Source organism: Bombus pyrosoma, linkage group LG17, assembly GCF_014825855.1.
Source record: "Bombus pyrosoma isolate SC7728 linkage group LG17, ASM1482585v1, whole genome shotgun sequence".
Classification (NCBI taxonomy): Eukaryota; Metazoa; Arthropoda; class Insecta; order Hymenoptera; family Apidae; genus Bombus; species Bombus pyrosoma.
This window is the reverse complement of record NC_057786.1, coordinates 3,439,894-3,455,060: the sequence shown is the minus strand read 5'-3', so window position 1 is coordinate 3,455,060 and position 15,167 is coordinate 3,439,894. Positions and strand designations below refer to the sequence as shown.

General features: G+C 30.6%; 2 protein-coding genes and 1 long non-coding RNA gene across 6 annotated transcripts; 2 read left to right on the top strand and 1 right to left on the bottom strand.

The window, feature by feature from the left end:
* Positions 1-123: 123 nt before the first annotated feature.
* Positions 124-5,973, top strand: LOC122576888. Of its 2 annotated transcripts, XR_006319935.1 has the most exons (6): positions 124-1,362; positions 1,707-1,922; positions 2,067-2,344; positions 2,552-5,089; positions 5,175-5,725; positions 5,838-5,973. It is a non-coding gene; the product is annotated as an uncharacterized LOC122576888 (long non-coding RNA). The 2 variants fall into 2 exon arrangements; XR_006319934.1 differs by lacking the exons at positions 1,707-1,922; positions 5,838-5,973 and having other exon boundaries at positions 5,175-5,314.
* LOC122576872 lies at positions 2,351-4,000 on the bottom strand. Its single transcript, XM_043747739.1, has 2 exons — positions 3,598-4,000; positions 2,351-2,595 (listed from the first exon to the last, which is right to left on the bottom strand). Exons 1-2 carry the CDS (start codon positions 3,998-4,000, stop codon positions 2,576-2,578), a joined length of 423 nt encoding a protein of 140 aa, XP_043603674.1. The 3' UTR covers positions 2,351-2,575.
* Positions 5,974-7,436: 1,463 nt separating the features above from the next.
* LOC122576863 (PHD finger-like domain-containing protein 5A) lies at positions 7,437-14,455 on the top strand. Of its 3 annotated transcripts, none has more exons than XM_043747723.1 (6): positions 7,437-7,906; positions 8,302-9,302; positions 9,385-9,682; positions 9,759-10,033; positions 10,122-11,527; positions 12,478-12,613. In XM_043747723.1, the coding sequence occupies exons 2-5, from the start codon at positions 8,302-8,304 to the stop codon at positions 10,540-10,542; spliced, it is 1,995 nt and encodes a 664-aa protein (XP_043603658.1). In that variant the 5' UTR covers positions 7,437-7,906; the 3' UTR covers positions 10,543-11,527; positions 12,478-12,613. The 3 variants fall into 3 exon arrangements, with proteins under 3 accessions (XP_043603658.1, XP_043603660.1, XP_043603661.1); XM_043747725.1 differs by having other exon boundaries at positions 7,437-7,986; XM_043747726.1 differs by lacking the exons at positions 7,437-7,906; positions 8,302-9,302; positions 9,385-9,682; positions 9,759-10,033; positions 10,122-11,527 and adding exons at positions 11,657-11,890; positions 14,146-14,455 and having other exon boundaries at positions 12,478-12,668.
* Positions 14,456-15,167: the final 712 nt, after the last annotated feature.

The following is a 15,167-nucleotide window of genomic DNA, read 5'->3' as shown; positions in this document are numbered from 1 at the left end:
GTCTGACCTCGTATAATATGGCCTGTGTCCCTGAATGATTATTCCGGTGTTCCTGGTCTGTGATGATTTCTGACGACTTCGGCAAAATAATGGGATGTTTTCTTGGAAAGGCATCGGTAAGTTACCGAGTCGTCCCCTGACTCGTAATATCCCCTCCTTGTCGATGAAGGGATTTAGGGGTTGGAGTTTCCCTGCAATGTCCTTGAGCCGATCCTTCTGGAATCTCATTCGGGAAATGAATGGTTTGTGATATCCGTACTAACTTATTATGTGCCCAAGTTAATTCGTCTGCTGTTAGATGTGCAGCTCGATTTTGTTTGTGTCTCCATCGATGACACCGAGCGACGACTCTCGTTAATTTTGACAAGGAAGAATATCTTTGTAAGAGAGTACGGTCGATGGTATTTGTGACTAGGTAGATCGTCTCTTTTGTTCCGGGATTTTGCCCAGCGGTGTTGGGATCCAGATCGGCCAATTTTCTTCCAAATGGTCGGGCGCAGGAATTTCTTGGATGTCTGACCTCGGGAGATTAGATCCAGAAGACTAGAAGAGGTGAAAAATGGAGGGACACAGATGCAAGCAAGAGAATAGCAAGAAAGGGTGACAGCAGATCAAATTATAGAAGGAAGAAAGAAACAGAAGAGAGGGGGAAAGGATCCAAATATAACAGACATTACATTAGAAAAATAGCCAAAGAAGAGATACCAAAGTACTTAGAAGGGAGGATGCAGCGGAAAGACAGAAAAATATTAGCAAGATTCAGATATGAGAACGAGACCAAAGGAAGGGAATACTAGAAAGAAGAGGAAGAAAAAGGACGTAAAAGGAAAGAAGACCTGAGACATGTAATAGAAAAATGTGAAATAACGGGAGGACCTAAAGACATAGAAAAAGCATTGAATGAGACTTGAGAAGAACTAACAGAATTAAAAGCAATAATAGAGAAGAGGAGAGCAATACAAGACGGGGAGCCCGACGGGAGGAGGGGAGGAGAGGCGCGAAAATAAAATTATGGAGGATGCACAATCCCCCATAGTGATATGGTCGGTATTATTAAAAACGTTACTGTACGTTTGTATGGTCCCTCCATGGAAATAAGGGTGGCCGTGATGTGGCGCTTCGCGGCAGTGGTGTTTTAAGTTATCGAGGGCACCGATTGGGACCGCACATCTCCTTTGCTTTATATTGGCGGAGTTTGCGAACTTTTCGTTCATGAAGTTCATACTAGATCCAGTGTCTAGCAAAGCTCTGGCTCGGATTGGTTGTGCCCTATTATTTAAAATATTGATCTGCACTATGACCAACAGATTATAATGCAGTGGGGCTTAGGTTTGGAGGTTAGGTGTCCTACCCACACGAACGGTAGCGTATACGTAACAAGATATTTTATAATTTTATTTTACATATCATACTAAATTTGTAGGATCTATGTATTAATGTATCATTGAGAATATCATCGGATAGATTATATCTTAGTGATGATAACTTATCACTAAAAGATATATTTAAGGCATGAAAATAATTGTTCACATTCTTACCAATATCGAGGCTCTTTTTCTATTTCGTTTAGTAACTTTCATTTCTAACGTATTGAATATTTTCTATTAGTAAGAATAAGGAACAAGCCAAACAGTTGAGATATAACAAGACACTTGACAGAATTTAGACTAGTTTAAAGAGAAATTAATTTAACTCTCGTATTGCAGTGCCTGAGTCTGTCGAACTAGTCGACAAACAACGGAAGTTGTTTATGTTGGAACGATAAGAAGCCAAACGTATTTTTAAATGACAGATTTAACAACAGTAATGGACAGCTCATAGATGGCTCGCAATATTTGATTGCAATAGTAAATGTACATGTACATTGTTGCCATTTTCCATGTTCTTCGCGAACGTAGATTCCGAGTTAAGTGGATAGCTCTGTATGTTACGCCAATATACTGACTTCTAAATTTATCTCAGTTTCGAGCCTCGATTGTCATTCTATCCTTGTTTTTTATACTCTTGTCACTCTTTTTATCTATATTACTTTTTATTACTATCTATATGCACCATTCTTTTAACAGGCACTCCCAACCTAAAATATTATGCCAGCTCCACTGTAAGAAACATGGGTATCTGTGCTGACCATTTTTTACCCGAAATCTTCAAACCGAGTCCTACAAAAAATACGATTAGAAGGAAAAAGTTGAAGGGGAATGCCGAACCATCAAAATATTTATTAAAAGATAAAGAAGAAAAAAACAGCTCGTAATAGAAAAACAGCTGATGAGAAAAGAAGAGAGGCAAGACGAAAAAGACGAAGACTACTATCAATAAGCGAATGTGGTTTATTGGTATAAAGGTAACAAATTTTTTTGGCATTAAAAATGACATTTTGCAAAACGTAAATTTTAATAATTTCACACCAGCTTCGTATACATATGGTATAATCATGTTCTGCTATTCCAAAAGTAAATATTAGTGAATACTTCTGGAAAAAATACAATGTATTACCCTTCCAGTCCGAATTTCACACTTTCTGAAGAATCAATTCCTTCAATGATTTTAGGCGCATCCGGAGGAAAGCTTTCCGTTAAAGTTGAGGAAGATTCGCTGCCGAGAAAACATCAAGAAAGAAGAGTTCATGTCTTAAAAATTAAGAGAAAGGGCGAAGAGCAGTTGGAATTTGCTCGATGGCAGAAATTTATTTATTTTCTTTGTTTTTTGTTAATAAATTATTGTATTCTGACATTTTGTACTATTTCTAACTTCCATTGGGCTTTATATGTGTTATTATTCCAAAATATAGTAAACAATTTATTTTTCTTCCTCAGACAATTTACAATTTTGTCCTTCTATTTGTCTATCTCGTACAGAAAAGTAGATATGAACTTTTTCGTAGAACCGATAATTAAATAGATTTTTGTAGCGTGGCATTCAATAGGTTCTTGGCTATGTAGCGTACAATCAAACAGATCAGATCCCAAACTTTAAGCTTAAATACATAAGTTCTTGCATATGCTAAATTGCAGTCAAACAGGGAAGATCTTTAATTTTATAGGTTCTTGTATATGCTAATTTCAATTAAACTCAGCATTTGGCCACAAGCTGCAGCACTTGTACTATAAAACAACTAGAACTACGTGCGTGAGTAATCTCATTTCCTCTCTGTTACATATTATATCAGAAATTACTAAACGTCTCGCCACTCCAACCGGAATACACTCTCGAATGTTTCCCTACAATAGACGCCCTTAATTTTAAGTTTTGCAACTTCAAACTCGACCGCAACCGTAGCGAGTTGCTGAAACGCGACATTAAAAGATCTTTTTGCATCGGTAGTGCTGGTTATACCGTGTTTAGGTCCGACGTTTGCACGTTCGAAAGCTTGATCCGGTAAATCGATAGCGCACAAGAGTTGTTCGAAATGACAGCGCATAGGTCCTCCGAGGAAAATAAAGAAATCGTTGGGAAAACGAGCCGTCGACGAAAAGGGAGCAGGACCGCGCAACTTGACATAAGCCTCACGGATTCGGTTCCGATTCGCAACGACGTAGAAACTAAGAAATTGATGATCGCCAACAAACCGAGTAAAGTCAGCAAAACTGCACCAACCTTGAGCGGCGAGCAGCCTGTGCTTCGAAGAGAAGTTGTGGTAGACCATCCCCTTCCTGGCCTTGTGGTTTTCGGTCAATAAATCACTCGCTTTCGGAGAACCGTTTGAGCCGAGTGTCTCGGAATCGTTAAATTCCGAAAGTATTTCGCCTGTCTTAATTCGTAAGCTTTGTAACAAAGGAGATGTTTTCCTCGCGCACTCGTCAAGTGTCGATGTACACGGTCCCTCACTCTCCTCGAACGCTAAAACTGATTCCGGTGATGGCGAAGGACTGGTAGAATATTCTGGCTCCAGCGTCCACCGCAACAGTCTACGTCCAGCTCTAGGAGTCGAGTTCCTCGAGATCGGCAAACGAGTACACTTACAAACACTTGTATTACAAATTTCACATACGTTGTTCATTTATAGGATATGACAGAGTTATTGTTATCTTAACCTATTATTAAATTAATTTAACTTACTTCGCGAAGGGTCATAACATAATTTTGCTCCCTCTTCAATGCATTACACCAAACCTTGTAAAATGGCTTCTTGTCGATTTCTTTTTTTTTTATATTATACGCTTATTTTCATATGAGATCAGCGTCTGGAAATAATAATGAAAAATTATATATTACGCGTTCAACTTGGAATTCCATCCAGAGAAAATTTATTACGAAAATTAAATAAAAATTATATAAATTGTAACCTGATATCGATAATGACAAATGGAGACAATAGGCAGATAAGTTCCTCAAAATTCTGTTATGCGACCTATATTTAACCAAGAGTGTATTGAACTAAAATATGTAATTAAGCAGTTAATAATTGATCTTCATATTTATATGGAATCATGCTTGCCAAAACCAAAAATTAATTTATCAAAAGTAACTAGCAGCACAGTAAATATTGCTATGAAAAGAATAATAAAAAATGATATAAAATAATATGTCCTTTGCACGTTCTAATGCTGTTCCTTGAAAACTGATGAAGGCCAAAATACAACTGATAGAACACATATATAAGAACTTTGGCAAAATACAATAAACTTCAAGAAAAAATGAACACATTAAAGGCAAATAAAAATATACATAAACTGAAAGCAGAAAGATATGAAAATCTGAATAAGACATTAGTAAATGAATGCAGGGAATTAAAAGCAGAAATGAATAAATTGCAAGAAGAAAAATAGAATTTGACAAAATGTTTGAAAGAATCAGAGGAGTCATGTAAAAACATTTCAAATATTTTAGTAGAATTTAAAGAAAAATGCTCGTCTCAAGAATTATTACTGTCACAACATGAATTTATAATAAAGGATCTAAAAGCTAGTTTAGAAGTTGGAAGAGAGATAAATAAAAAATTAAATGCAGTTAAAAATGAGTTACAAACATTGGTTCATACCATGGACAAAGATCGTAGAGTCCTCCATAATGCAATACAAGAAATGAAAGGAAATATCAGGGTAGTTTGCAGAGTCCGACCTGGAACTCCAAATGAACTTGGAAAAGTGTATGTATTTTATATATATATATAAATATTTGATTTTAACAAATACAGCACAGTTTCTTAATGACGTCTATTTTATTTTCTCCAGGATGTGTAATATCAACTTTATACATGAATGCACTATCGTAGTAGGAAAATTTGATGGGTATGATTCAGTTAGTTGCAGTGGAAAATCAAAGGGAACCAGACAAGAATTTTCTTTCGATGAAATATTCCCAGCAACTGTTAGCCTGGAAAATATTTTTGTAGAGTTAGCTCTGTTAGATCAGTCCATTTAGAGGAGTATACTGTCTGTGTAGCTGACTCATTTATTAATAGTGTCTTTAGCTGGCACTTCAAAGACATTGATATTGCTGAATGTATCACCTTTAGACGAATATTATAATGAAACATTGAATTTATTGAGATTTGCTAGCAACGTACACAATTGCTAATCCCAGAATGGAAAAAGAATGTGACTAATGTCCTCCTATGTAATCCTATGAGCATGACTACAAAACATTATACAAAGTCCCAACAAATAGTATCTTAATTAGATTTGAAAATATCTATGTCATACCTCTTTAAGCATTATTTAGACTATTTTATATAATAGACAGATATCATATTTTGTTAAAAAAAATACAAATAAGAGTGAAGGTAAATTTATATGGTATATAGCAATTAAATCATTAGTTTTTAATGTTTAATATACTAACTGACATATAATATTTATATACCAGTATTATAATGCAACTTGTTTTATTAATAGGATTTACCAAAAGGAATGGTTATACATGATTTTATGCAAATATCACTATTAGAAATAAATTCAAATTTGTCCAGTACATTGAAAATTAATTTTAATGATTTCACACAATTAGAAAATTTTATTGACTTTGCAATTGAAAAAACACGCATTCCTGCCCATTTACTATTGTAATTCCAATTAGAGAAATAATAAGAGCTATTCTCTGGTAAGAAAGTATGTTCACAAGAAAAAAGCAAAATTGACAGATATGGATGAATATGTGAATGTGTAATATTATGGGAATAAGAAAGCTATATGCCAGAAAGTGTTTGAGACTGTGAATGTTGTAATAACATCCTGCAGTGATGAAGGAATCAAGAGAATTTTGAATTAAAAATTTAAGACTTAATTACTTAGAAAATTTTTAAGAATGTTTTCAAATAAAATATTACGAATTAATATTATAAATTTTATTACAAATTTGTTAATTTATGATAATATTTATGATATAATTTGTTAAATGTCATAAATTTACAAATTTGTAATATAAAAATTTAAAATATTACAGGATTCTTTTATATTACATGATAAAAATGAAATTTTGTTTAAAAAAATTCATTTTCTTGCAGATTTACGTTGCATACATAAGCACCAAAGTCCTTGGTGATAATAAAAGTGATAGCTAATGTTTGTAAATTTATGTTACCTGCGAAAAGATGATAATAGGATCGATCTTGTTAAATGAATTAAAAAGTAATTTAAAGATGAGTTAAATATTTTCAATCTGTAGTGAAAGACTAAATATATTCCTAATCTATTTATAATACTTGTATAAAATAAATGTAAGACTTGTGATAATTAAATACATATATATATATACATATGTTTAATTTCACACGGATATACATTAATTAGGTATAAAAATTTAAATATAATATTTTTATTATGAGATCATTAAATCTTTATAAGAAACTAAGATTACTGTTTAGTAAAATACAAATATATATGTTCGTATGTATATATCAATTTTGTAAATCACACTGAAATATTTTTTTACTTAATTACTCTATATTATCATAGTTTACATCTTTTCAAAAAAATAGAAAGTATTCTGAAATTAAATAAACTAGCTGTGTACAAATGTACTAGGTTATCCGGAAGACATAGTGACAGTTAAGATTGATTTAACTAAAATTAAACTCTAATCATTTATAATTTCACGAGTGTTTTCTCGAAAACACGAAAGTTTTTAGAGTATAATACTGATCTTTCCATCTGATATAAAAAACGTAAAATATATTAACAATAACTTTTAATGTTTTCAAATAAGCAACAACTGGATTAGGAGAATTAAGAAAACAACATTTATTTTTTTATATATAGTGTTAGATGTCGAAATTTACTACTCGATGAATATCTTTTTAAAAAATTTTTAATAAAATAGTTACAAATCTATGCTCATTTAATATTTCTTTTAGAATTATTCATAAAATACATTGCTACAGCCTGATCGTTTAATTTTGAAATACATATTTTATATACTTATCATAAATTATTTTCTTAAATGTAAGTTTATTCAAAAAGTTATTGAATGTATATTTTACTAACTCATCTGGAAAAAGTGATTTTTGATCGATTTGATCGAAATATTTAATTAAATATCAATTAATTACACTATAAAAATAATAAACTATTGATAATTTTATAATCGGAAAATTATAATTCGGAACAACTGATAATCTTTATTTATTGTTGTTTAAGTTTCAAACTGCTAATGAAAATTAAATAGAATCGATACATTCAAGTATCGATACGTGTATCGACTTTAAAATATAACCAAGTATAAATACATATATCAGTGATTACTATTGGGCAAATCTTTTCTATGTCTTCAAATGATTGGTTCTCAGCTCTCGTACTATACTCCTCTGATTGGCTACGTTCAAGCAAATTCAAGTTTAAATAAATGCAGTTGTTTAACAGCTTAACCGACTCTTGAATGGTGTGGAGTGAAGTAAACTGTCGTTTCTATCTTTCTGTACAAGTAACGCTATTACTGTGATTTTGTGTATGCGAATATAACAAATTAGGTAATATAACTTAAAAGTAAACAAATAATTGATAAATGTGTAACTGCGAGTGACTTAATTGTGTTCTTTTATTAAACGAGGTTTGTTTTGTCAGATAGTTATTTATATCAATTGTATACATCAATTTTTTGTCATGTACAAAATATTTTCAATTTCACGTAATCCACTATTTAACTAACTACATTTGTTTTATTGTTTTGAATAAAATGTGGTTTGGGGCAGCATGAACAGTAAAGGGGGGCTTGTCTGTTAATGGGTGTTGTAGCTTGGTAATAATTAAACAATACACTGGAAATATTGAGTTGCATGTATGGGTATGAGTTAAATATTTTAAAGCATGTAGTTTCTTTTTTTTTATTATTGTATTAATCCAAATAATTGATCTTCATGTTTAGATGGAATCACGTTTGCCAAAGCCAAAAATTAATTTATCAAAAGTAGTTAACAACACAGTAAACATTGCTACAGAAACAGATAATCAAAAAATGGTAAAAAGCCAAAATGATCTGCCCCATGCAAGTTCTAGTGCTGTTACCGAGAGACTGACAAAAGCCAAAAGTACAGTAAATATAGCAAAATGTTCAAATGAAAATAAACCTCCAATTAAACAAACTTTTAGTAGATCGAAGACTATGTCTTCCATTACTACCAGAGCTGTGAAAAGACCAGCTGTTGCAACCATTGCACATGGCGAGACCAAGAGACAATTTGCTAAACCCCCTACTAAAATAAGTACACAGCAAGTTGGTAGTACATTAAGAAATAATACCACCAATAAGTCTAGTCAGAATATCATAGCCCAGAAGGTACAATGCAGCAGTAATACAGCTAAGCCTTCCAAATGGGACTTAAAGGGTCGACTGGCCTGCACAACTAATGAGTTATCTAATATACGACAGAAATATGCAGAAACTTCAGCAAAATGTAATGAACTTCAAGAACAAATGAACACGTTAAAGACAAATGAAAATGTACATAAAGCAAAAGCAGAAGAATATGAAAATTTGAATAAAACATTAGTAAATGAATGCAGGGAATTAAAAGCAGAAATGAATAAATTGCAAGAAGAAAAAGAGAATTTGACAAAATGTTTGAAAGAATCAGAGGAGTCATGTAAAAGCATTTCAAATATTTTAGTAGAATTTAAAGAAAAATGCTCGTCTCAAGAGTCATTACTGTCACAACATGAATTTATAATAAAGGATCTAAAAGCTAGTTTAGAAGCTGAAAGAGAGATGAATAAAGAATTAAATGTAACTAAAAATGAGTTACAAACATTGGTTCATACCATGGACAAAGATCGTAGAGTCCTCCATAATGCAATACAAGAAATGAAAGGAAATATCAGGGTATTTTGCAGAGTCCGACCTAGAACTCCAAGTGAACTTGGAAAGGCGTATGTATTTTATATATATATAAATATTTGATTTTTGCAAATACAACACAATTTCCTAATGACGTTTATTTTATTTATCCAGGATGTGTAATATCAACTTTGTAGATGAATGCACTATCGAAGTAGGAAAATTTGATGGGTCTGATTCAATTAGTTGTAGCGGAAGACCGAGAGGAACCAGGCAAGAGTTCTCTTTCGATAAAGTCTTCCCACCAACTGCTAGCCAGGAAAATATTTTTGAAGAATTAGCCCTATTAGTTGAGTCCGCTTTAGAGGGGTATAATGTCTGTGTATTTGCATATGGCCAGACTGGTTCTGGTAAAACATATACTATGGAAGGTTTACCGGGTATTGAAATGGAAGGCATGATACCTAGAACGGTATACATTGAACAGTATATATATATATTATTATTACTTGCAATGTAAAATATTATGATCTTATTTAATGATTCAGGTACGACATATATTCCAAAAAATGAAAGAATTTCAATTACTTGGTTGGGAATATCGGATAGAAGCTAGTTTCCTTGAGATTTACAATGAGCATATTGTTGACTTGCTTGATTCTCAAGCTAAGACACATGAAATCAAAATGGCTGATAGTAAGGGACACAATTTGTATGTCAGTAATTTGAAAATACAGGAAATTAATAGCCCTGAAGAATTGCACGAGTGCCTTTTGACGGCACAATGTAATAGAGCAGTTGCGGCTACTCAATCGAACGAACGGTACACACATAAAGACACATTCGCATTTTCTATGTTGGATGTACAAATACGATAGACTTAAAAATAAATGCATAATTTAATTTTCTAGGTCGTCTAGGTCGCATTCAGTAACAAGAATAAAGCTTGTAGGAACACATCAATTAAAAGAGGAGATTTCAATAGGAAACTTAAATTTAGTTGACCTAGCGGGATCTGAAAGATTAAAAGGGGAAGAATCTGTACGACTGGCAGAAACGAAAAACATTAATAAATCGTTAGCAAACTTGGGCAACGTTATCTTGGCCCTTTTGAAAAAACAAGAACATATTCCATACAGAAATTCAAAGCTCACTCATTTATTAATGCCGTCTTTGGGTGGCAATTCAAAGACTTTGATGTTATTGAATGTATCTCCTTTAGACGAATGTTATAGCGAAACATTGAATTCATTGAGGTTTGCTAGCAGTGTAAACAGTTGCAAACCCGGTAATGCAAAAAGAACACGACTAGTGCTACAAAACTCCGCATGAAGTTTCACCAAATAGTATTTTTATTACACTTCAAGATTTTAGTGTTTTTAAGCATTATTTTTTAAAAGCATTATTTAGACTATTTTATATAGTAAACGCACGTCCTCTTTTGTGTCATTTTATTTTTTTGTTTTATAAATCGCAACAAAAACTGTAAATAGTTCAATATAATATATATTACCACAATACTGACATAATTTACATATTCGCTCAGTTGAACTGCAATTTCCATATTTTCAAAGATATTGTATATAATTAAAAGAAATAACTTTTTTGAACTATTATTATATTCGTTATAAAAATAAAGTCTCTGACTTGATTCGAACCAATTTCTTCTTTTGGCAACAATTATATTATTTAAAGTAATAGGAAAAAATTTTTCTACACTGCCAGACATAGGTATTAGCTGGTGTTAATATATTTATTTGTTATATTTATTACATAATTTTAATAAATTTTATTTTATTTAGCGTTTTATGTTACAATGTATTATACAAATAGAATAATAGGTGTATAATAAATGCACGTAAGTAATTTATATCAATAATATATCAATAAATGCTCTAGTATGTACTTATGGCTGGCAATATATGTTTCCTCTAGCAGTGCACCATGCCGAGCGCACATTTCTTTATGTCTCTGCTTAGTAGTACATGCCAGAGTCGCACAATCGCACATCCTCCCCCTCGCTATGATTACAAATATTTCTCCTACCAAGAGCATCGAAGACGAGTAGTTGATAGTGTAGTCGTTGACCATGAGAGGTCCTTATTCTCAGTGTCCATTTTTTAGCAGAATTTCGCACATAAACGTTGATTGATGATCTCCCTAATCCCTACATCTCCAAGAGAAAGAAAAATTCTCCCTGTTTTTAATATTCTATAATCTCTAGTAACTAGTGCGGTAATAATACACAGGCACGAAATTGCGTAAACAAATCCAAGTAATCGCTAAAATACGTAATAAGAGAATTATATTATAATACGTTAGTACAATTTTATATCAAATTAGGTATACTTAAATAAGACAAGAAGATAAAATTGAAAATTTCCATATTATTTGGTTAAATATTGCGTATTTTAAATACCATTCTCAAACTAATTCTCCAAACCATTCTCTCAAAGCTATTCGCATGTATGCTAAACTGTCCAAACCATCGTCGATTTAAAAGGCACTATAAAACGTAAACAAAGTTGAGAATTTTCAAATGTATGGACTTGTGACGTTTGTTACAAAAAGATTCATACAATAATTCGTATTTTGTATACGTTAAAAGAATTTTGCTAATTCTGTAGTATGGCAAAACATCATCCAGATTTAATTTTTTGTAGAAAACAGCCGGGAGTTGGTAAGATTTATACTCATACTAGGTTAAATTGCAATTTTGAATTTTAGGTTAAGTTTGCTTTATTAGTTTTAAGAATACTATTTTTTTAATGAAATTCTTACTTAAAGACAAAAGAAATTATCTTATTATTACTGTTATATTTAAATAAATATTTAATTATTACAAATTTTAACTATAATATATTTTCATCAGAAATATATATATAGTGATATTGTTACATAAACAAACAACAAACTTCCTTAATAAATAATTAGAGCTGTTTGTACCTTCATTGTTAATTGATTATTTAACAGTAATTTTTCAAAATATATGTGTCAAAATTCTTCTATAGATATATGTATTTATATACAATTTTTTACCTTAACTTCTATAAAATTAACCTTTTGTTTACATTGTACTTCATTTATCTAGAAATTTATGAAATGAAGAAACAAAATTACAATTATTGGATAAATAGATTTATATATAAAAACATTACCAATATCGTATAATTGTTATATGATAATAATAACATCATGTATACATATATAATTAAAATAGTCCATTATTGAACTTTTTATGATGAAAATCGAATTTTTTATTTTCAGCAATAGGGAGGTTATGCGAGAAATGTGACGGCAAATGTGTAATTTGTGATTCTTATGTAAGACCTTGTACTCTGGTTCGGATTTGTGATGAATGCAATTATGGATCTTATCAAGGTAGATGTGTTATCTGTGGTGGACCTGGTGTGTCCGATGCCTATTATTGCAAAGAATGTACAATCCAAGAGAAAGATGTAAGTTTTTAAAAAGTAATTTAATATGTGTTCTTAATATACTACGTTCTTTATTTTTGAGTATAAAATTATGAAATTTGATTTATTAAATGGTCAGATTGTTAACTATTGTGATTTATATCTTTGTTATTTTTCATTTCATGTCATACTTCAAAGCTAGTTTACGATATTACTTCATTTTTTATATATTCTTATAAGAAAAGCCGAAGTATCTTATTTTGTCGCCTATATTACAAAAGTAGTTTGTTTCATGTAGGTTTACATTAAAAAGGACTTAAATTAAGTATCATTTCATGTCCTATGGGAGATAAATGGAGATAAATTCAAGCACACACAAAGATTTTGTAGGAAGAGTAAATTACGTTTTTGTAATTTTTAGTAAACTGTTTAATAGAATCATTCATTTTACCATAACTTTATGATCATATTTACAAGCATATTAATTAACTTGAAAGCATATTGAAGTCAGTGAATTTGAACCGAAATAATTTTATATATTTCAAAATCTTCTGAACTTACATATATATATGTATATATCTTGTGAAATTTTTATTTTATTTAAAATAAGAAAGGCAACAAAAGGAATTCAATAGTATTGTTCACGATTTTTCGGACGAGTGGGAAACATCTAAACAACTTTTTTAAAGAAAAATTTGTAAATTTAATACTTGAATCTTTTAAAAATATAGTTTATTTTTCTGGCTCCATGCGGGCTGGAATTACAATAAATCTATCTATATTGAGTAACGTTTAAATTCGAAATGCACATTGATCAACCTGATTGATATAATTATAATAAATGTGTAGTTCATTTCTCATATTTTGTAATTTATAAAATTTTTAATAAAAGCAATTTGTTAACGTTACATGTATAATGTTTCTATATACTTGAGATTAAATATATATGTTTTATACACCAGCATACACCCAATATCTTTGTAGCTAGAATTTTCATCTTTTTTTTTTAATTAGCTATAAATTATACATTAATATACAGACATTTATGATATATATTATAATTTAACATTCATATTCTTTAGCAAGCAGAGGAAGATAGTGAGAAAGGAAGAGGTAGACAGAGAAAGGGAGAAATATTTACATAATTTTCTTGTTTATGTATTTAATAAATACTTCAATTCACAACTTTCATTTTAAATAGTATGCTGGATTTATGTCTAAATCTTGTTTAAAGCACGTTATCAATTCTTTTTCTATGACAATGTCAATCGAATAGAGATTGTACAGCACTACTATGCTAAGTATTATGTACTATAGTAATAAAACTACAACATAGAGTGCTACATTTTAATTCATTTAGATAAGTATTTTCATAAAAAAGATATAAAAAAATATCTAAATAAAATCAAAAGTTATAGACAGTTACAGCATATCAAGGAAGACAGAATGTGCTGATATTTATGTATATGACTTATAATGTGTAGTAATAGATTAAGATTTGAAATTTGATTTGTTGCAGCGTGATGGTTGTCCAAAGATTGTAAATCTTGGGAGTTCAAAGACTGATCTATTTTACGAAAGGAAAAAATATGGGTTCAAAAGAAGATAAGGACTGGTACCAACAATTTTTGACGTGTACAAAATGTTTCTAATGTTGCAAATAAACAACATTTTTTATAAAATTGTAATAATATCTATTTTTTAATTTAAAAACTTAATTTCAAATTCGTGATCATACAATCTTTTTGTTACAAAATGTGTGTACGAATTAACGTTCTTGTAAGTTGTAAAGAAATTAGAAATGGAGAAATAAATTGTAATCGTGCGTACAGAAGCGTTGTACTTCTTTTTTTATATAAATATTATCTTACATAAAATAATACTGTATTTTGAAAAATGGATACCAACACTCTTTGACAATTTCGAAAATCTTTATTTTAATTGTATATTTAGTCCATAATTTAATTTATAAAATTAGATTTGTAATAGAATTGTCACTCCACCAAGAATCCACTTACTAGCTCTCTCCAGCGTTCTTAAATTGAACGTTCAAACGTAAGTAGGACCTCGCGGTCGTACTTTAGGACACTCATACATATTCTTTAAATCTTGTTTGTCCTGTGTAATCGCCCTAATGTACATTATTGGTAATAATGGAAACAATTCTTTAAATCGAGAATCTATGACACGTCCTGTTTGAACGTCCCATCGTGCACCTTCCATGTACAATCCGTTTATATATGCCCCTTCTCTTGGTGCTGATCTGTAAAGTTTTAGTGAAAAATCTATTATTACTACTCTGGAATAAAATTTATGCAAATTGTAACTGAATTTTGTTAATAATGAAAACAGTGAGTTTATTTAAACAAATGTACTTGAAATAAAATATTCAAAATATTTAAAAATACAGTTAAGATATCTTTATTTATTAATAGTTTAAAATATTTGTATATACACATGTATTTAATAGTATTATATGATATATAATATAATGAATATATATAATAGTACTTTCGTACGACTACAAAAAATTGATGCTGC

Bases quoted from the DNA above. Each gene is read 5' to 3' on its own strand.
- LOC122576863 (XM_043747723.1), top strand. From the start codon at position 8,302: ATGGAATCACGTTTGCCAAAGCCAAAAATTAATTTATCAAAAGTAGTT. The intron at 9,683-9,758 runs GTATACATTGAA...TTAATGATTCAG, and splicing joins AAGGCATGATACCTAGAACG to GTACGACATATATTCCAAAA. The intron at 10,034-10,121 runs GTACACACATAA...TTAATTTTCTAG, and splicing joins GCTACTCAATCGAACGAACG to GTCGTCTAGGTCGCATTCAG.
- LOC122576872 (XM_043747739.1), bottom strand. From the start codon at position 4,000: ATGAACAACGTATGTGAAATTTGTAATACAAGTGTTTGTAAGTGTACT. The intron at 2,596-3,597 runs GTTGGTGCAGTT...TTTTCTCGGCAG, and splicing joins CAGGCTGCTCGCCGCTCAAG to CGAATCTTCCTCAACTTTAA.